At 35.4% G+C, this 22,728-nt stretch overlaps 1 protein-coding gene and 1 non-coding gene across 3 annotated transcripts; one reads left to right on the forward strand and one right to left on the reverse strand.

Annotated features, from left to right (window-relative positions):
* The first annotated feature begins 9 nt into the window (after positions 1 to 9).
* Positions 10 to 5,397, forward strand: LOC132629312 (uncharacterized). Of its 2 annotated transcripts, XM_060345005.1 has the most exons (5): positions 10 to 230; positions 312 to 515; positions 1,368 to 1,454; positions 1,558 to 2,164; positions 5,100 to 5,397. In XM_060345005.1, exons 4-5 carry the CDS (start codon positions 1,774 to 1,776, stop codon positions 5,150 to 5,152), a joined length of 444 nt encoding a protein of 147 aa, XP_060200988.1. In that variant the 5' UTR covers positions 10 to 230; positions 312 to 515; positions 1,368 to 1,454; positions 1,558 to 1,773; the 3' UTR covers positions 5,153 to 5,397. The 2 variants fall into 2 exon arrangements, with proteins under 2 accessions (XP_060200988.1, XP_060200993.1); XM_060345010.1 differs by lacking the exon at positions 10 to 230 and having other exon boundaries at positions 241 to 515.
* A 16,104-nt stretch (positions 5,398 to 21,501) lies between these two features.
* Positions 21,502 to 21,608, reverse strand: LOC132618755 (small nucleolar RNA R71). The gene has a single exon (XR_009574293.1). It is a non-coding gene; the product is annotated as a small nucleolar RNA R71 (small nucleolar RNA).
* Between the last annotated feature and the right edge of the window lie 1,120 nt (positions 21,609 to 22,728).

Here is a 22,728-nt window from a genome sequence, read left to right on the forward strand (position 1 = left end):
TCAAAAAAAGAAAAAGAGGTGGAACACAAATGCAAAGTGTACATGGACGGAGTGAGCGCAAACTGATCGTGCTAAATGAGTTGCACCAACCCATTGGTCCTACTGAAGCAATTGTGAAAGAGTTGGGTAGCTTCCTCGGCACATTGGCAAGGAATGGGACCTTCTGTCCTCTGAATGTGTTTAAATGGAAGAAATTGAAGACACATGATGATATGTGGAACTATACCATGGTTTGAATTTCTCAAATGTTCCAATTTTTACTTGAAAATATTTCAGATTTTTTGCACTAACCCAATTGCACCAAATTGTAGGAGAAATATGACATTCCTAAAGTTGCGAAAGAATGGGCTTTGCGAACAATTCAACTTGCTTGGAGAAAGTATAAGAATGGGTTGAAGAAGAAACACTACTATCGCTATGCTAATGACGAAATTCGAATGGCAAAAAGGCCTAAAGAAGTTTCAGAATCTCAATTTAAGGCTCTCCTCAAATATTGGAACTCCGATGCGGCTCAAGTAAGATATAAATCATAGACAACTTTCTTTTCTTTAAATTAGTGCCTTATTCAAAAGCAAAAGATATCTGATTTTTTTTTTTTTTTTGTGATTTTTGTTGTAATGGCCACATAAGCTAAATGATAACATCATCTATAGATCTTACCGTTGATATAATTATGTAAAGTTATACACAAAAGGAATCGCGCATAGCTTGTGGATGATGTGAAGATATGTTATGACAACTTTCAGCTGTTTCGATAAGTTGTTGAGAGTAGCAGGTGTATCCTTGAAAAAAGTATTGAGTATGCCATCTTAGTGTATTAATTCTCATTAGATATATGGGGTTATAGCAGTTTGTTGATTTGTTGAAAATGGGAATTACATTGCTGTTTCATGGGGAATTTTTGTGATTTTGGTTGTAATGGCCACATAAGCTAAATGATAACATCATCTATATTTCTCTTTTTGGTTCTTTATTTGTTTATTTTGTTTCATATTTAAGTATTGGTGACAAACTCCTTCCACCTTGTCTTTCCTTTTCATGCCTTACTTTTATTTTGGTCGTCTAAATGTAAGGCACTCATAATCTGCTGCTTTAACGTTCCCTTTTTTCGTGATTCGACGTATTTTCACCTACTCATGAAGTCTTTAGAAACTAGAAAGTGATACATTAGGAAAAAATCTTGAATGAGACGAGTACTGGATCACAGTAGCTGAAAATCCCTTATCATCTCCTATATACATTCGATGGTACAAACAACATGTCTTCGCAGTAACTAGCAACCAGTAGCAACCTTCAGATATTCAATTTATGCCCTTCATCTATATAACTTTTGGCTTCTATTATTTCACTAACTCATATTTTTGCAGGACATGTCCAGAAAAAATACAGAGAATCGAAAAAAGTTGAGGTATCCACACACTGTTGGCAAAACAAGTTTTGCTATAATCCGCGAGGTTTGGTGTTTTCTTGGATTGTTCATTTACTATGAACTTGTTGACTTTACTTGGGAAGATTTTTATGCTATCTTTTATCTAACTAGAAAAAAAAAAAAAAAAGGAAAATCCTGAAGCTTTGTCTAGTAAGGAGTTTTTTGTGGCTACTAGAAGAAGGAAACTAGGACGAGTATACAAGGACTCATATGAAGATACGGCTAGCAAAATAGTACGAAATTTTCTATTTAAAGGTTTATCGATATCATTTGCTTGTTCTTAAATATTGGATTAGTTTTATTTACTTGAGCCCTCTTCTCTTCAATCTGATTTGTAGGCTGAAATGGAGAGAATAGAAACTCAAGAAAGTGACGATGGCAGTCAATCAGTTGACGCATATGTATCAGTAATGGGACCTGATCATCCAGGTCGAGTAAGATTGTATGGACGTGGGGTTACCAAGACTCTCTTGAAACAGAAAGCGGCGGATACTGGACTCTCTTCAAATGTTACTGATGAAATGGAGAAAAAAATGGAGGAGATAGAAGAGAGGATGCAACAAAGAATGCAGGAAAAATTCAACGCGCAAAAGGATACCATGGAACAAGATATTACAATGAAAGTCATTGCAAAAATTCAGCAGCTAAATCCAGAATTCCGACTTGATCCTAATATGTTAAGGTTCAGTGTTCGCTCACCCGGAGAAGCTTCCTCTACACCTGGTAACAATCAAGGTCAGACTTATTCTGATCTCTTTCTTGCCTAAACTTAGTGAAATCTTATGCTTGCTTGTTTTTTTAATTTTCTTATGCTAGCTGATTTTTTCTTGCTGACATTACTGAAAAGTAGACTTTTTCCTGAAAAGAAAAAGGAATCAAAGTTTGCTTGGATGATTATTTGTATTTCTCTATATGTCTTTTACTGTTCAGTTTTTTCTTGTTCAATTCATGAGTTTGTATGTGTTTGGATTGTTGAAAGGCAAACTGAAAAAGGGTAGCAAGTCTTTTTTTTTTGGGGGGGTAAGTAAAACATTTTATTACCATGGATAATATTTACAAACAAACTAGACCCTCTAGAACTGGACAGCCCCAGTTTTAGCCTCAACTAAACACCAGCAAACAACTACTACCTTTCGAATCAAACACTACCAACATATAACACCTATACTGTGTAGGAAGCTAAGGATAAAAATTGAGAGTGACCATCATTCTAGCCAGCCTAGGAAAGGTATTTACTCGACATAAAACATCCTAGATAATTATCCTCACAACTTGGTCACCAAGAATTCTAAAAGACTTTGTTGTTTCTGTTTTCCCATATGTAGGGGACAGTGGCAGCCATTGCCATCCTATATATCTTTGCCTTAGAGCTTTTGTTTGTAGCAAAGTTCACAGCACATTGTAGTTCATCATGCCATCTTATTGCATGTCTAGTATAACCTTGCAATTTAAGAATTTTGCACCAGATATAAGAAGAGATAGGACATTAAAAAAAAAAGATGTTGAATGGATTCCTCAGTAGCTTCACACATTAGACATGTTTGGTCATTGATCATGCCTCACTTTAGCAATCTATCACTAGTATAAAGCTTGCCTTGGATTATGAGATAGAGCACAAATACCCATCTAGGATAACCAGCATTGGTGCAGGTCATTTTCCTCCACCAAACCCTTGGTAAGTCACCCCTTAGCATGTTGTATCTGTGCCTTATAGAGTATAGGGTAGCAAATTCTTAAAGCTAAAAGTTGGGGATAATCCTGCAAAGAACATTACTAGTCTTTAACTTGCTGCAACTTGTTTGCCATATTTTAACTTGAATTAAACTAATTTATTCTAGCTTTTATAACATCACATCCCAACCAACAGAACCTCTTTTTTTAAGTGGACATGGTAAATCTATCATGCTTGGTTTAATAGAAACATCTTTTCTGGTGATAAATCCTAGTTCATCTTATTTGCCGAACATTTCTAGAATAAGATGACAGTCTTATGACTTGATTAAGGTTGGCTAATTTCTAACATAGGCTTCACTTTACCACCTTAGTTTATGATGCAAACTTAGCTCAGATAAGCTATTTGCTCCATTTTATCAAAGTCATTAAGGTCTTGGGTTCAAAATTCCACTTTTCCATACAAATATTTAAAACCTGGGGCTTAAGGGTTATATTGAAAAAAAAAAGGAAAAAAATAACAGATCTTTTCTGTCAAAAATGCTAAATTACTGGAGGAAACAGATCTAGCCTAATTAGAATGATAAAGTGAACTTGTCTAACTACAGAAATCCATACATTCCAGTAGGTGGTGGAAATAGAATTACATCAACTGTCCTAAATAATAAGCTAGTTTTTGACCAATCTTGCTAATAAAATTGTTTCTTTGAAGTACAATTTTTCTGTTAATGTGCTGGACCTGCTGAAATTTTGTATGTGTCCCAAGTCTGGTCCCTTTGGTGCACAAATTGGCAGCAATGCAAAAAACCAGCAATAGGGCTGAACTGCTACCAGTTGCTGCAGTCTTTCTTTGGAAAAACTAGCAGGAATCTTGAATGTATGGCCTTGTCTTGTGTCCTTGTATGTTGTCTCTGGTATATCTTGCATTGTTGTCCGGACCTGTTGAGGTGCAATACCAATAATACAAAGTTATACATGCTTCTGATACCATCACAGCAGCCATCCACCAACAACCACCTTATTTGCACAAGCTATCCAGCCTACTATTCTGAATAATAAACCAGTTTTTGACCAATCTTGCTAAGAAAATTGTTTCTTTGAAGTGCAATTTTGCTGTTAATTTGCTGCACCTGCTGAAATTTTGTATGTGTCCCAAGTCTGGTCCCTTTAGTGCACAAATATGCAGCAATGCAAAAAACCAGCAATAGTGCTGAACTGCTACCGGTTGCTGCAGTCTTTTCTTTGAAAAAACCAGTAGGAGTCTTGCATGCATGGCCTTGTCTTGTGTCCTTGTATGTTGTCTCTGGTATATCTTGCATTTTTGTCCGGACCTCTTGCGGTGCAATAGCAATAATACAAAGTTATACACGCTTCTGATACCATCACAGCAGCCATCCATCAACAACCACCTTATTTGCACAAGTTGTCCAGCCTTTGTGCAACTAATTAAGTAGCATACTATGATGTACCTCTTCATATCCCATTAGACTAGGATCATGAGTATACAAGTTAGTCACTGCAGACCCGAACCATGTCCCTGCCTGTACCATACCTGAATCACCAATATTTCTGATTTCCTTATTTTTCCATCTACTCACTTCCTTTATACCAATAACCAGCATCAAAATTTGCTCCATCCCTTCATTATTAGAAAACAACATCCACCAGAATTCCCTCAAAAACATGATGCATGTGTCATCACATACTGTAGTCATCATCAACTCACTGCATTTCTGATGTGAAAAACTAGACCAGTTATCCTGATTATTTTCAAAATGTATCAGTGAAGGTCTTCGTATAATTTTTTAATTCCTCGAGTTGTTTGTGTAATTTTAAGCATATTGTACGACATGTCTCTCTTTCTCCGTTTTGGTTGATATTGATTTTTTCTGTATTTAAATTGTAGTATAAAATTGGTATCCGTTTATAATAAGTTGTATCTTTGTATTATGTGCGTGTGCGTTTGAAGGGTAGTGACATTATTCATTCTCTTTTGTAGGTGTCGAAAATGAAGAAAGGGAAGGAGACAATGAACACGTTGATCTTACTTGAGAAGATCTTTTATGAAGCTTGTACATGTTCTAAGAATCTTTTTGCTATCGAACATGTTGAAACTTATCCTAAATCTTGAAATGTAAAACTTAACTATGCATTTTGGGTTGAACATTTTGCTTTTACGGGTATGTTGGATTAGGAATGTTGGATATATATTTTGGACTATGAATTAATGTTGGACATTTTGGATTATGATGAATGTTGGATATTTTGGATTATGAAAAATTGTGCTTTCTGATTTATTGAATTTGTAATGCGTGTATATATATATATATAACCAGGGCCACTATTTCAGATAAACTGTTGCAATAGGTCATGAGAACCGTTGCAATAAAGGAAAAAGCATGTTGCAATAACCTCTACGAAACCGTTGCAATAGCTTCAAAAGTCGTTGCTTAAAGGTCTATGGGGACAGTTGGAAACCGTTCCAACTAACACACAAAACTCGTTGCATCAGAAAGAGGAGCAACCGTTGCTGTAGATATGGCTATAGCAACGTGTTTTACCAACCGTTGCTGAAACCGTTGCCATAGATATATGGGCACGCGAGCAGATGGAACGCACCTTAAACAGTTACTATAAATATCTTGCAACGGTTCTGATATCTATAGCAACGGTTTTCTCGGCGTTGCCATAAGACTATTTTCCAGTAGTGATTAGAGTGGGCTTACCTTGATGTTCTTGATGATGGAGGAGGGTAGGAGGTCGTTCTAGGGCTTGAAGGAATGAAAAATAATGATGTGAACTGATACGGACGAATATATACTGTTCTGGAAAAATTGGATTTTCGGCCTAGTTAAATACTGGCAGTATTGAAATGCTGGCCGTATTTTGAAATACGGACTGCACTGCGTCTCTTCAATAAAATGGCCATAACTCTTTGCAAAGATGTCCATTTGACCCCCATTATATACCGTTGGAAAGGTATTTCAAAGCTCTACAACTTTCATCAAGGAAGTTTTCCCAAATTCCAAATGTATTTTAAAATACGGGCCGTATTTTGAAATACAGTCCGTATTTAACCATATGACATCCAACTGCCAAATTTCAGAATGCTCAGAAATCCTTGGTGACAGTATACGACTTGAATTACGGGTCGTATACTGAAATACGGTCACTGTTCATGGGCATAAACCCTCATCTTACAACTGAACATGGAAATTCCAATTCTCACATTCTTTATCTGATTTTCTAATTTAGGATCATCGTCAAAGCTTAGGCTAAAGGTATGGGGTGTTACATTTTCAAACCCAAAATTAAGAATATGATAAGATTTTACTTCTTAGTATAAGATAATACAATCTTTAATTAAATTAAATCTATTAAGTTATGCATTCCTAAATCCCTAGTAATTAAATACTACTTATATAGTTATATATTAAGTAATTTATATTAATCACTAAAAAATAAGGGAAAGCTTTAAGTAAGAGAAGTCCGATCGTTGGCTCGAATTAGATTGCCAAAGAAATTAATGAATACCGACAATAAGTTCGACTATGGATGACGTTTCTAACTTAGTGATTTGTGAGAAACTTGATAATGGAAAAATGGAAGAAGGGTTTGAGAATGGAGAGAGCCAAAGGAGTTTTTTTTTTTTTTTTTTTTTTTTTTTTGCTTATTGCGCTGGGAAAAGATGAGTGAGAAGTTGGAAAAAAATTACTTGTCCTAATTTTTTTTGATAATGTGTCAATGGATGGACACTCTCATATGATTTATTAAAGTGTTATTATAATATTTAAATAATGTTATGTCCTCTGTTTATTTTATTTTATTAATTATTGGCTTTTTTAGACAAATATTGGCCTTTTAAGTATCATTAATTGTCCTAAAACTCTTTTGATTATGTGTTCAATGAATGAGGACTCTCATATGATATATTAAAGTGTTATTATAATTTTTAAATAGTGGCATGTCCTTTTTATTTATGGCTATTTTAAATAAATATTGGTCTTTAAATATCATTACTTATCCTAAAACTCATTTGATCATGTGTTCAATGGATGGGGACTCTCATATGATTTATTAAAGTATTATTATAATGTTTAAATAATGGTATGTTATTTTTTATTTTATTTTATTTATTTATGGCTCTTTTTAGACAAATATTGGCCTTGTTAGTACCATTACTTGTCCTAAAACTCTTTTGATCATGTGTTTAATGGATTAAGACTCTCATATGATGTATTAAAGTGTTATTATAATATTTAAATAGTAGTATGTCCCTTTTATTTATTTATGGCTATTTATACAAATATTGGCCTTTTAAGTATCATTACTTGTCCTAAAACTCTTTTGATCACATGTTCAATGGATGGGGACCATTTAAATAGTGGAATGTCCTTTTATTTATTTTATTTACTTATGACTTTTTAGACAAATATTATCCTTTGTCTATACATAACATGTGAAAAATTATTACCCATGCGTGAAGTCGAGCATAAATGATAATTGCTAGCTATTGATGACGGTCGGTTTATGGTATATCTATCCATGATCCCTTAAATTTGTGCAATTTGGGATTTGTGATTTTATTTTTTTTGGCCGTACACTCTTCGTCATCACTATCAGGATCATCTTGTCACCTTGCTCATAGAAATTCAGTTCCAACATTTTGAGGTCTCCTCCCATTCAGCCATGTAATCACCACCTACTATAATATATTCTGCAATCGACGACATAATAAATCTATAATAGACTACGGCCATGGTCTATGACTACAATCAACGCCATACTAAGTCGCCCAAGGACTGATTTTCCGATGAAAAGCCTAAACTTTCGACGGAAACGGAATCTGAAATTGGATAAATCGGGAGCTTCTGGAGGGAAATATATTTTGTTTTGTAATTTTTTTTGGGGTACGTAACTAAAATGTTGGGGGTTGGGGGCCAAAGTGTAGTTTTTAAAACTTTGAGGCTAGAATTTGACATAAAACTGTTTGACATGCTGACATCATAAATAATGGTTGTTCCACCAATTTTTTGAAACTTGTGGTCTTTTGGCAAAATAAGTTTTCAAAGCGACCTTTTGGCCAACTGCCCCAACTTTCTTCTTCATAAATAATTTTTTCGTTCAAAATAATCTAATTGTGTGACGAAGAAATTTTTATACTTATAAAATTTATCAATAAGATATCATTAACTTGCAATACATTAAATTAATTATGCGATAGAAAAACGTGACACATTATACCTATTTAATAAAAATTTATATTTTTTTACATTTTGAGTTTGAGCACTAGCCTTCCGTAACTAGTATAATGCATACATTTTAATAAGTGAGTTGTGTAAATAGTTTTTACATCATTCGTACATAGAACTTAACTTGTAAATAGTTTTTACATCGTTCGTACATAGAACTTAACTACTACTATTACTACTCAACCTATAGTTAATATGACATCTTATAGCATGTAAGAGTAACTTGGTACTGTAAACATTTTTTGACAATGTCAATGTATATAATCAAGTAAAATCTTTTTCAATATACTTATATGCTTTAAAATAGAAGTGAAATGTTAATCATCTATGTATATCAATAATGTATTTGTTTAGCTCGTTTTATAAAACTAAAACAGTTACGTTAATGTAATAAGTTCAATGAAGCATAATTATTAGCCCACTACAATTTACCAAGGACTTAATTAAGATACATTTCAATACGTAAATATCAATAAACTTAAGAGATCTAGACCAAAAACAGGGCGTAGTACTGGAAATAAGAGAAATTAGATACAAAGAAATAAACAAGTATAGTGGAGTATCAGATTAGCTACCAACATATATATAAGCCAGAGAGGCGAAAGGGGTTCATCTGGACTTTTGCCGGTAAATCACACTGTATGTATAACATCAAAAAACTTTATTTGCATATACATAGTTGATAATAAATATTTTTGTAAAAGTTCTGTTTCCGCCAATATATTATATATATACATGTGTACGTACACTGTTAATTAATAACGCGTTTCATCTGCATAAACGCAAAGAAGTTCTTCCAGAGGGGGCAAATCATGGCGGATTTTTTGGCCATGGGATGCCGCCTGTATAGCCTCTGCCGGTGCCTGAGAAGAATTCATGCCGGTTAGTTTCTGCACTACAGATTTGAAGCTCTTTGCATCTGTTTCTATATATTCTGTGTTTATTATGACTATCTTCACAGCTGCTTTATCAGTATTTTGTTTTCTGGACATGTTTTTGGATAAGTCAATTTATAACCAATGGGTGTAGTTTCTTGATTTGGGTATATATAAGAAAAAGAAATGGTTTTTTTCTTGATGTGGGACTTAATTTTTTGGTCAGTTCTTAAAGGAGTAATTTTGATAAATGACGTACTTTCGAGGAAAGCAGGTGAAGGTGCCGGTGTGTGTTTGATTAGAGGACTAAATCAATGTAGTCATATATTTATGTGACTATACAAATACATCGACAATTCGTTAAATTTTTTAGTAAATTTTAATATTTAGACATTTGAATTATGACATGTTCTAATTGACTACCTGATATGATAAAATGTTTCTATTAGACACTTCCAGCTCAAATTTTGAAAAAGTTTTTGTGCGAGCACAAATTAAGTAGGCAAGTTAATCACATAAAATATGTTAACACCTTCAATTATACGCATTAGTCTTAATAAGCCATAAAACCTCAGGCCTGTTTCAATTGAGACTGATGTATATAATTAAAGGAAGTGACATATTTCTTATGAGTCATTTGTGCTATATATCACCCTAACATTTAGACAAGATGAATTGAGCGGATCAAAATGACTAAATCCATAAATTGACGAGTCAATGAATTTAATGGCGGAGCCAGAATATTTATTACGGGATTAAAAAATATAAAGAAGTAGACACGCGAATAAACCAAGGAAATTCAACACTACTATAAATACGTAAACCATAATTTTAACCAACAGTGTAATTTTTCTTTGAAATCCCTTTGCACCTTACTGGCTTCGCCCCCCCCCCCCCCCCCCCGAATGGACCGTGCAAACTTGTAAGCGAATTTGTCGAGTTATATTTTTACGAGTTAATTAATTTTTATTACCTATAAACGATCGTACATATTGTAGGGGTTTGTTTTTGTACGGCAAAAAGATTGACAGTCAAGAAAATGGTACTAGCAGTCTAGAAGGACTGCTCTTTGTGAAAAAGTCATGAGCATAATCCACAAAATTGCATCGATTCAATTGGGCCACTTGACTACGTGCATGCTTTACTTCAGGCACACACAGACAATCAACGGCGGATTTAGAGGGTGGGGAGGGTGTTTGTCCGAACACCCTCGACAAAAAATTATATTATATATATATAAGATGAATTTTTTGTGTTTATGTATATATATTAATTTTTGAATATCCTAAACAAATGTAAAAAAGATTAGTTCAAGCGGTCTAGGATTTCAAAAATGTCTCTAGTGTCCTAGGTTCGATTCCTAGGGAACAATATTATTTTTTATATTTAGCTTTTGTTATTTTTTCCGAACTCCTGAGTGAAAATCCTGAATCTGTCGCTGCACACGGTGAACTATATTCGTAGTTGTCACAAAATTTCTACATACTCATTCATATATTCTCTCTCATGAGGCCGGAACTATCGTTGACGAAAAGTGAACAATTCATGAATATTCTTCTCATGAAGATTATATATATACTAGATGGCCTATGCCCGTGCTGCGCACGGGCCCAACACTTCGGATTATAGTGTATCTATGTATATATAGTTGTGTTTAGATAATGATAATATATATATATATATATATATATATATATATATATATATATATATATATATATATATATATATATATATTATGTTCAAAATACGATTAATATAACATTATAGTTTGTGCTCCGTATCTAGAACTTTATTCTATTCGTGTTTGGTACGAAAATTTATTAATACTCTTTAAAAGAGAAGACTTGTTTAAAAAGAAACTATTTTTCTCTCTTTGAGATAAAACAATAGCAATATTTAAGCATCAGTTGATACTTTCAATTTTAATTCGATTAATTTAACGGTGTAAAATACTTATTATTTTTTATCAAATTTTGATTTAGATAATTCTAATTCAAATTATTAAATTAATTTTACATGTTTAAAAAGAAACAAAGTAGAAATTGATTTTTTCCTTATTCTAAAGAGTCCATCATTATTGATTTAATTGTTTGATTTTCTAAGCATTTGTTTTTTAACATTGTTTGTTTTATTAATATGGGATTCACATTTTTTTTTAATATTGCTTGATTCTGTTAATATGGGGTCCATTTTTTTTTTCATGTGAGTTTGGATGTGGTCAGTTCCACTTTTTTTTCTTCCTTTTTTTTTAAAAGGACAACGGACGATATATATAGTTTTTTTTTTTTTTTTTATATTGCTTGGTGTCGTTTAGTATGGGGCCCACCCTTTTGGACATTATTAGTTTGCATTATTTTTATGTGTGTGTGTATATATATATATATATATATATATATACTATGTTCAAAACACGATTGATATAACATTGTAATTTGTGCTCCGTATCTAAAACTTTATTATATTAGTGTTTGCTAAATACAAAGTCTGCACTTTTTTTTTTTGACATTGTTTATTTTTTTAATATGAGATTCACTCTTTTTTTATATATATATTGCTTGATTTTGTCAATATGGGATACTATGTTCAAAACACGATTAATATAACATTGTAGTTTGTGCTCCATATTTAAAACTTTATTATATTAGTGTTTGCTACAAATACGCATGGTGTTTAATATGGGGCCTACAATTATTTTCACATTTATTAGAGTAAGGAAAAAATGAAAAAGTAATTAAATTCTATCTTATTTTAATATATAAGTATTTTAAGTATGTTACTGTACAATAATTTCATTTGCTCCCACTAATGGATTGATACGCACGCGGTAATGAATCCATCATTATTGACTTAATGAGATACTTTGGAAATTACATGAATATTGATTGATTTTTTAATATGGGATGCACTTTTTTTTTTGGACATTATTAATTTGCATTATTTTTCTGCACATATATATATATATATATATATATATATATATATATATATATATATATATATATATATATATATATTCAAAACACGATTAATATAACATTGTAGTTTGTACTCCGTATCTAAAACTTTATTATATTAGTGTTTACTACGAATACAAAGTCTTTTTTGACATTATTTTTTTTGAATATGGGGTTCAATTTTATTTTTTTTGATATTGCTTGATTTTGTTAATATGGGGTCCACTTTTTTTACCGTGAGTTTGGAGATGGTGGGTTCCACTTTTTTTTTTAATATATTGCTTGATGTTGTTTAGTATGGGGTCAATATATATGGGGCCCACATTTTATTTTTAATATATATACTATGTTCAAAACATGATTGATATAACATTATAATTTGTGCTCTGTATCTAAAATTTTATTATATTAGTGTTTGCTAAGAATACAAAGTCTCCATTTTTTTTTTTGATACTGGATGTTGTTTAATATGGGGCCCACAATTATTTTTAATATTGGATGTTGTTGAATATGAGGCCCACAATTTTTATTCTTTTTTACAATTTGTTTTTAGGGCCTGTTTAATATGGGGCCCAAAAATATGAAATTCACTTTTTTTTTTTTAATATTGCTTGATTTTGTTAATATGGGATCCACTTTTTTTTCCCGTGAGTTTGGATGTGATGGGTTCCACTTTTTTTTAATACTGGATGTTGTTTAATATGGGGCGCACAATTTCTTTTTAATACTGGATGTTGTTGAATATGGGGCCCACAATTTTTTTAATTTTTTTTTAATACTGGATGTTGTTGAATATGGGGTTGTTGAATATGGGGCCCACAATTTTTTAAATTTTTTTTTAGGGCCTGTTTAATATGGGGCCCAAAAATATGGGATTCACTTTTTTTTTTTCAATATTGCTTGATTTTGTTAATATGGGGTTCACTTTTTTTTTCCCGTGAGTTTGGATGTGGTGGGTTCCACTTTTTTTTTTAATACTGGATGTTGTTTAATATGGGGCCCACAATTTTTTTAATACTGGATGTTGTTGAATATGGGGCCCACAATTTTATTTTATTTTTTACAATTTTTTTTTTAGGGCCTGTTTAAAATATGGGGCCCAATTTTTTATTTTTTTTTATGTTGGTGGGGGGGGGGGGGGTCCACAGACGGACGTTTTTACAATTTTTTTTAGGGCCTGTTTAATATGGGGCCCAAAAATATGGGATTCATTATTTTTTTTAATATTGCTTGATTTTGTTAATATGGGGTCCACTTTTTTTTCCCGTGAGTTTGGATGTGGTGGGTTCCACTTTTTTTTAATACTGGATGTTGTTGAATATGGGGCCCACAATTTTTTAAATTTTTTTTAATACTTGATGTTGTTGAATATGGGGCCCACAATTTGTTTTTAAATTTTTTTTTTTAGGGCCTGTTTAATATGGGGCCCAAAAATATGAGATTCACTTTTTTTTTCAATATTGCTTGAATTTTTAATATGGGGTTCACTTTTTTTTTCCCGTGAGTTTGGATGTTGTGGGTTTCACTTTTTTTTTTTAATACTGGATGCTGTTTAATATGGGGCCCACAATTTTTTTAATACTGGATATTGTTGAATATGGGGCCCACAATTTTATTTTATTTTTTACAATTTTTTTTTAGGGCCTGTTTAAAATATGAGGCCCATTTTTTATTTTTTATTTATGTTGGTGGGGGGGGGGTCCACAGACGGATGACGAAAGAAGCACCAACCGGTGCTTCTAATATAGTAGAAATATATATATATATCAAATGCTATATATATTACTCTTTTCTTTTTTTAACTTGTTCAGTAGATTAAAGATAGATTTTCTCATTTACTTGCCGAATATTTCAATAAACTGAGTTTTTTTTTTCAAGTTTATCCTTATCATACCATTGCTCAAACTAATTGAAGTAATAATAGTCCAATTTAAATTTTTAAATACAATAATAATAAATTTATTAAATAAGTACGCTTATTAATGCTTTCTTAACGAAATGCAAAAAGACTCGATAACTAAAAGGGAACCAAGGAAGTAAATCTTCAGCAACATTAGCAAATTATTGGGTTTGAGAAAAAAGAGAAAAGAAAACATAACTACAGGGATTTTATAATATTAAATGTTAATTACTAACAGATGATAGCTACATCAAATCAAAGTTGAATTATTTATTACATGCACTTTAAAAGTCGTCATCTAATTATTATACATGAAATTATATAACGTTCAAACCTGTTGTTGAAATATGAAGGTGCCTTGATTTACTATACCATCTCTCATTAATTTTGACTATAAGACTTGACCAATATCAATCGAGCAATGTTTTCAGAGGCGTTTTCGAGGTGAGCCTCGGGACGGAGCGTAACAAAAACTCTCCGAGCCGCAAATAAAAGTGTAGATCAATAGGGAGTACGCCCTAGAATTTGGGGCGTAAGTCCCGGGCGCAGAAGCGTAAGCGCGGGCGTAAAGGCATACTTCCCGGACGTTAATTTAATTTTTATTGTTTTAAAAGTATTTTTTGCTATAAATTATGATTTTATTATTGTTGTAGTAATATTTATACTTTATGTTATCATGTTTATGTTTTTGTGTTGTAGTGATTTTAAAATATATATATAAATAAAGAAAGGAACTCTCATAGAAATTAACACTGCCATAATTAGTTTTTAGATGATTATGTATGAAATTGATATGATTGAAATTTTATAGCACTATGTTCCTGAAGCAACTTCATCAACTTTTTGTCATTGCTCTTACACTTTTTGCCCTTCTCCTTCTTTGAATACATAAATAGAAGTCAGTGCAAATATTAGTTAAGGGTGGAAGGACTAATAAATTTGGATATTGATAATGAAGTGAATGAAGATTTAATTTTAAAGATTATTTAGGCTATTATTATTTTTTGTGTTGTGACCTTTGTCAAACAATAATTATAATAATTCTTTTTATATTATTGGTGATTTATTTGAATTTATTTACAGATATTTAATGAAAACTTTACATTTACTTATTTTTTAATAATAAAATTATAAAATTAAAGATATATGAGACATATACCCATAGATTCATGGGATTTACGCCCTGCTTACTGAATTAATACAATCAATTGTGGTTGCAAAATTATACACATCACACCCATTATGATTTTAATTTAATTTTGGGTCACGTTAGGCCCACCTGACTTGTTGTAATAAATAAAGTTTTGCAACTTATTTAAATAATAAATAAGATGAACACGCACTTCAAAGTGATATCAAAACATGTAAAAGGCCGTGGGCTCAAATTTTAGCACTGTGCAAAAATAAAAATAAAATTAAAATCTCACCATCACCCAAAGAGAGAAAAAAGTATTCCACGTGGTTGGTTTATTATAAGGAACCAAACCACAAACAAAGAAAGTAGTGAAACATAATATAATTAAGTACTTAGTATATGCTCGCGCTAATTCAAACTTTCTGATAAAAACTTCCTACCAAAAAGATGTTTATTCTCAGAGTTTGAAGCGGAAATCTCTATTTAAGGGCAAGGGTGACTTAATTATTTCAGCGAACGCTTAGGCGGATCTAGCACGTAACATAAATTTACATGAACTCATTAATTTTTGTCTAAATATATACATTTGACTATAAATTAATTATTATATATTTAATTGATGTTGTGGGGACCGGCATAATAGACTAGTAGTTCTGCTGCTGAGTTTGTCAACTTTGTTGATTAATTTGAGTCATTGACAAAAGGGGTCAACAGCGTTACGTTGCAGTCGACTGTTCTTTTAATTAATATCAATATTAAAATGAAGAACTTGCCAATAAAGTCAGTAGGTACATGCGTATATTTTAACGGGTAAAAGGGTTAAAGATATCCTTTATTTTATTTTAAATGATAAAAAATATCCTTCATTATAATTTTGGGTCATTTGGGGTTTTTTTTTTCTGTTATGTTTTACTTGTGATCTTAAATTATTTGTCATATTATATGCTCAGTGGTTTCTTTGCTCTCTCTCTTCCCTCTCTCAACGGTAACAACAACTCCCCACCCCACCCCCCTCCTTCCTGGCAGCTAACCACCGCCGGCGGGTATACTTTTCCGGCCAGGCCCTCTTCTTTTTCTCTCCTTCTCTCTTCTCTTTTCCTTTCTTTTCTTTGTTTTTTTGCCTCTTGTCTTCTCGTTTCTGCACTTGGAAACCTCCGCCAGTGGGTTTCCGGCGGTGAACAGTGCGGGCAGGGCAGGTTTGGAGTGGTTGACTGGATTATTTAATGTTATTTTTAAGACAGAAAAGATGCCTGAGGAATGGAGGTGGAGTATGATGCTCCCTTTGTATAAGAACAAAGGTGATATTCAAAGAAAGTGGCGTACGCGAGGTTGGTAGACAGCAAATATGAGGAGGAGAAGCGGACGACTCTTTCTGGCAGCTAACCACCGCCGGCGGGTATATTTTTCCGGCCAGGCCCTCTTCTTTTTCTCTCCTTCTCTCTTCTCTTCTCTTCTCTTTTCCTTTCTTTTCTTTGTTTTTTTGCCTCTTGTCTTCTCGTTTCTGCACTTGGAAACCTCCGCCAGTGGGTTTCCAGCGGTGAACAGTACTCCGGCGGCGAACAGTTTTTTTTGTTTTGAAATTGTTTTCACCTGGAGTTGGTACCTCTGGTGGCTCATATTAATTCATGTGTCTTTTAACCTTGTTAAATCTTGCCTGCTACACATTCTTGACTCTTGACTTTAAATTCTTGCCTTTATTCCTTTAGCTTATAGTGCTATCTTTCTTGTCATAGTAACCTGACTTGCATATAATCTCTTGTAACTGTGCTTTAGTATTGATTCTTGTTTGTTTTAGATAAATCTTTGATTTGCTTTTATTTCCCTTAGTGGCTATAGTGAGTGATGGTAGACTAGGGTCATGTTCTCGGTCGGGGACGGGGGCTAGGGTTAGAGGGGGTAAGTGGGGTCAGGGAGCGTCTAGGTTGAGAGTAGGGTCCTGGAACATTGGGACTTTGACGGGGAAGTCCATAGAGCTAGTTAAGATTCTTAAGGAGAGGAAGATTAATATAGCTTGCATCCAGGAGACCAAATGGGTAGGATCTAAAGCTAAGGATGTGGACGGGTATAAGTTATGGTTCTCGGGTAAGTCAATGTATAGGAATGGGATAGGCATTTTAGTAGATAGTGAGCTAAGGGACCAGGCCGTAGAGGTTAGAAGGGTCAATGACCGGATGATGGCAGTTAAGTTAGTTGTGGAAGGGTTTACCTTGAACATTATTAGTGCTTACGTGCCACAAGCGGGCTTGGACGAGGAGGAGAAGAGGCGCTTCTGGAGGATTTGGATGAAGTGGTGGGAGGTATACCGCCCACCGAGAAGTTATTCATAGGAGGAGATTTCAATGGACACATCGGCTCAACCTCGGGGGGTTATGATGAAGAGCATGGAGGTTTCGGTCTCGGAGTTAGGAATGGAGGAGGAGTCTCACTTCTGGATTTCGCTAAAGCCTTTGGATTGGTAGTAGCCAACTTGCGTTTCCCGAAAAGGGAGCAGCACTTGGTAACCTTTCGTAGTTTGACGGCTGCGACGCAGATAGACTTTTTGCTCCTTAGAAAAGAGGATACAGGTCTTTGTAAAGACTGCAAGGTCATTCCGGGTGAGAACCTTACGACCCAACATAAGCTTTTGGTGATGGATTTGGGGATTACGAGGAAGAAGAGGAAGAGGGTCGCGGATGACCTGCCAAGGATCAGATGGGGGAGTCTGACTTTGTCGAGTGCCCAGGAGATGGGGGAGAAGTTGATGGCTATAGGGGCTTGGGAGAGTAGGGGGGACGCGAGCAGTATGTGGGATAGGACGGCGAGCTGCATTAGGGAAACAGCTATAGATGTCCTGGGAGTCTGGAGAGGTCTCCGTGGTAGGCGACGTGGGGATTGGTGGTGGAATGGAGAAGTCCAGGGAAAGGTGGAATCAAAGAAAGTGGCGTACACGAGGTTGGTAGAAAGCAAATATGAGGAGGAGAAGCGGACGAATAGGGAAAGGTATAAGATTGCGAGAAAGGAAGCGAAGTTGGCAGTTTCGGCGGCAAAAACGACAGCTTTCGAACGTCTATATGCAGAACTAGAGGACAAAGGCGGGGATAAGAAGTTGTTCAGGCCAGCCAAGGTGAGGGAGAGAAAGGCATGGGACTTGGATCGAGTAAAGTGCGTCAAGGATGAGGATGGCAAAGTATTGGTAGAGGAAGCTCTCATTAGATGGAGATGGCAGTCATACTTCCATAAACTCTTGAACGAGGAAGGTGAGAGAGACATTGTGTTGGGATATTTGGAGTACTCTGAGAGGCGTCGCGACTTTGGGTATTGTAGGAGTATAAAGGTGGAGGAGGTTACGGGTGCTGTTCGCAGGATGCGCAGGGGAAGAGCTACCGGTCCTGACGAGATCCCTGGGGAGTTTTGGAAGAGTGCGGGCAGGGCAGGTTTGGAGTGGTTGACTGGATTATTTAATGTTATTTTTAAGACGGAAAGGATGCCTGAGGAATGGAGGTGGAGTATGATGGTCCTTTTGTATAAGAACAAAGGTGATATTCAAAGTTGCATCAACTATAGAGGGATCAAGCTGCTAAGCCACACTATGAAGGTGTGGGAAAGAGTGGTGGAGATGAGGGTGAGAAGAGGCGTGCCCATTTCAGAGAACCAGTTCGGATTCATGTCGGAGCGCTCGACTACAGAAGTCATCCATCTTGTGAGGAGACTAGTGGAGCAGTATAGGGAGAGGAAGAAGGACCAGCACATGGTTTTCATCGACCTAGAAAAGGCTTACGACAAAGTGCCAAGAGAGGTTTTATGGAGATGTTTGGAGGCCAGAGGTGTACCTGTAGCGTACACTAGGGTGATCAAGGACATGTATGAGGGAGCCATGACCAGGGTAAGGACAGTGGGAGGAGACTCGGAGTACTTCCTAGTGGAGATGGGGTTGCACTAAGGATCAACTCTTAGCCCATTTTTATTTTCTCTAGTGATGGATTGTCTGACGCGACGAATTCAATGTGAGGTGCCATGGTGTATGTTATTTGTGGATGACATAGTGTTGATCGACGAGACACGCAGCGGAGTGAACGCTAAGCTGGAGGTTTGGAGACAAACTCTAGAGTCTAAAGGGTTCAAGTTGAGTGATGTGCCGTGAATTTTGGCACATTTTATGCCTTTGTAACTAGAAATATTGCTTGATTTTAAGTGTTTTTATATTGTTTCTTATGTTATTTTTGTGTTTTATAGGGTTGATTAACTAAGGATCGGAAATGAGAAGTAATGCTGGAAAAACGGACAAATTTGAGCTAAGCGACGGTCCGTAACGGTGTCCGTAACTCATGTTACGGTTCGTACCTTTGAACCGTAACAAGGCCTGAATTTCCAGAAAGTTTCATTGAAACCATCAGTGTTACGGTGAAGTGTTACGGTCCGTAACTCATGTTACGGTCCGTAACATGTCACCGTAACATGAGCTAAATTTCCAGAGAGTTTCAATAAAATCTTCAGTGTTACGGTTTAGTGTTACGGTCCGTAACTCATGTTACGGTCCGTAACATGTCACCGTAACATGAGCTAAATTTCCAGAGAGTTTCAATAAAATCTTCAGTGTTACGGTTTAGTGTTACGGTCCGTAACTCATGTTACGGTCCGTAACCCTTCACCGTAACATCATCCAAAATTCCAGAGAGTTGCCAAGTAATTGTCACCACTTACGCTTCAGAAGGACGGACCGTAACACAGGGTACGGTCCGTCGCATGGTGGCCGTAACGTCGAAGTGGTCAAATGACGAAATGAAGGACGGACCGTAACCTGAGTTACGGTCCGTAACAATGCGGCGTAAGGGCATTTTTGTCCAGAAACTTGGCGCGATTTTTGGCTCTATAAATACATAATGTAGGGTTTTAATTCATTATTCAGATTTTATTTTAGAGGCATAAACCCTAGATTTTTAATCTTGAAGTGATTGGAGCATTTAAGGCAACAACTTCACTCTCATTCCATCTTGTATTAGTATTGTAAGTGTATTATGTTAATCTTTAAGCTTTTTCTGTCAAGAAACATTATGAGTAGCTAATTTCAATTCTAAGGTTGTGAATCCCATGATGGGTATTATGTGAATGGGTTTCTATTATTGATATATGCATAATGGTTGTTGTTATTTATTCTATCTTTGTGTTGTAACGTTGGGTAATGATTGCAAGCATTAGCCGAAGCCATTATATTGACTTTTCTTGGGAAAGAGTCAATATTGGTAAGATTGAATAACAATGACTCGAGGCGTTAACCCTCGTTTAATAGACTAACTTAGGAATAAGAATAAGTCTAAATTGGCATTATTGGTCGCTCTTCGATTGTAACTCTTTTATATTCGGAAGAATCATAAAGAGAAAATACTGCTTAACTGTTGGGAAACATTAAGAAGTCTTTAAGAGATCAAGTGCATATTCTTAGAACAACCATTAGAAGTATATCACATTGAAATCCGAAGCATAATATCTAATCAAATTGGGAAACACAACCTTAGTCTCTCTCTCATATTAATTACATTCTAAGTCAAAGTATTCAATTACATTATTCAACAATCAATTCAAACTATCCGGAATAGGATTAAAGCATTTAAAGATTGGTATCGCATACGATTAGTACTCTTTTCTCTCCATATTCCCTGTGGGATTCGACCCCAACCTTGTTGGGTTACTATATTTGACAACGTCCGCTTTATGCCATTAATAGGTGTAATTTGAGCGTATCAAATTTTGGCGCCGTTGCCGGGGAATACGGTTCAGAAATTACTAATTGTTGTGTACTATTCTTTAAAACTTTTTCTATTCCATCACACCTCGTTTGCTGTTTTAGTGAACCAGGTGAACATGGCTGGAAGACCCCATCGCAATCAAGGGAACCAAGGGGGGATCCAAGTGAACCATCCTGCACCAGAAGAAGAGGAGGATGAGAATGTATTTGCAGAATTCATCGACGAAGCTGATTATGCTTCTGCTGTAGTTCCCCCGAGAACAGGAAATGCTAATTTCAAAATTGATAGTTCTATCTATCAGCTATTGAAACTTGAAGGCTATTTCCGAAATTCTTCGGAAGACTGTCCACTTCGACACCTAAAGAATTTCGTGCATGTATGTTCCCAACAATCTCAAGGTGTTGTTCCTGCTGATGCACTGCGACTGCGGGTTTTCAAATATTCATTAGCTGGCCAAGCTAGGGAATGGTATGAAAAGCTCCCGAGCAATACTATTCATACCTGGAATGAGCTGGCCAATATCTTTCTAAAAAAATGGTTCCCACCCAGCAAAAAGGCTGAGCTTCGGGATAAGATTTTTGGGTTTAAACAACTTCCAGGGGAACAACTATATGCTGCATGGGAGAGGTTCAAATATTATCTAGCTCAATCTCCGAATCATGGATTTCCAGATGCAATTCTCACAGAGAAGTTCTACAAGGGGCTAGATACAATGAATCAAATAGCTGTCAACACTGCAGCTGGGGGATGCTTTATGGACAAAACCTTTGTCAACATCACCCGGTTGCTCGACAAGCTTACTACCCATAATCAAGCCTGGCATTCGACTGATAGCGAATTCCTATCATATGGTAGTCCCTCTGTGGCCGCGGTGGCCAAAGAAAATCATGAGCGAGATCATGCGTTCGCTCAACTGCAAACCACCGTGGATTTATTATCCAAAAGGCTTATGGAGAAAGAGGCCAAATGTGTAAACGTTATCGATGAGATGCCACCTCATGTTCCCGGAATGTATCAAGTTTCTGACGAAACTTATCTTGAGGGGCAGCCACAATATGAGGATGCGAATTATGTCAATAACTCGCAAGGGGGTTATCAACGGCAAAACTACCAAGGTTCCGGTAATCACCCATGGCAAAGGCCTCAACAAAATTACCAAGGACAGAATTATGGAAGAACTGATCAGGGTAATCCCAATCAAGGGAATTACAATAACAATAATTATGGCAACAAGAGCTCTAACCCCTACATTCCACCTAGGGGGCAAGCATCCAATTCCCAGCCATGGAAAGATAATTCAGCTACTAACTTTGCTGGTAACACGTCTAATGATTCTGCAGAACTGAAGAGTATGATGCAGAAAATGCTGATGAATCAAGACAGAACAGAGAGCACAATCAAGGGAATGTCCCAGGTCCAACTATCGCATTCAGCTTTCATTCAGAAGCTTGAAGCGCAATTCAGAGACCTTTCCCGAGAAGTGCATACTCCTCAACGGGGACAATTACCGAGTGATACAGTTCCTAATCCAAAAGGTAGTGGAGTGAACTCTGTGGAGAATGTACTTGCCATTAGCACCAGAAGTGGAAAAATACTTCAGGGTGACAATAAAAAGCCAATTGATCAGGAACCAATTGTTGAAAAAGAAACGCAGCCTAGTGTATTGGATGATATTGTCGAGGAAGAAGCAGGGGAGGAAGTCCCCATTGTAGTTGAAGAAGAGCTGAATCTTAATAAACCAAAGGAACCGGTGGAAAACCAGGAAAAGGGGAAGGCAAAACTTTCC

This window comes from Lycium barbarum, chromosome 1 (genome assembly GCF_019175385.1).
Source record: "Lycium barbarum isolate Lr01 chromosome 1, ASM1917538v2, whole genome shotgun sequence".
NCBI lineage: Eukaryota > Viridiplantae > Streptophyta > Magnoliopsida > Solanales > Solanaceae > Lycium > Lycium barbarum.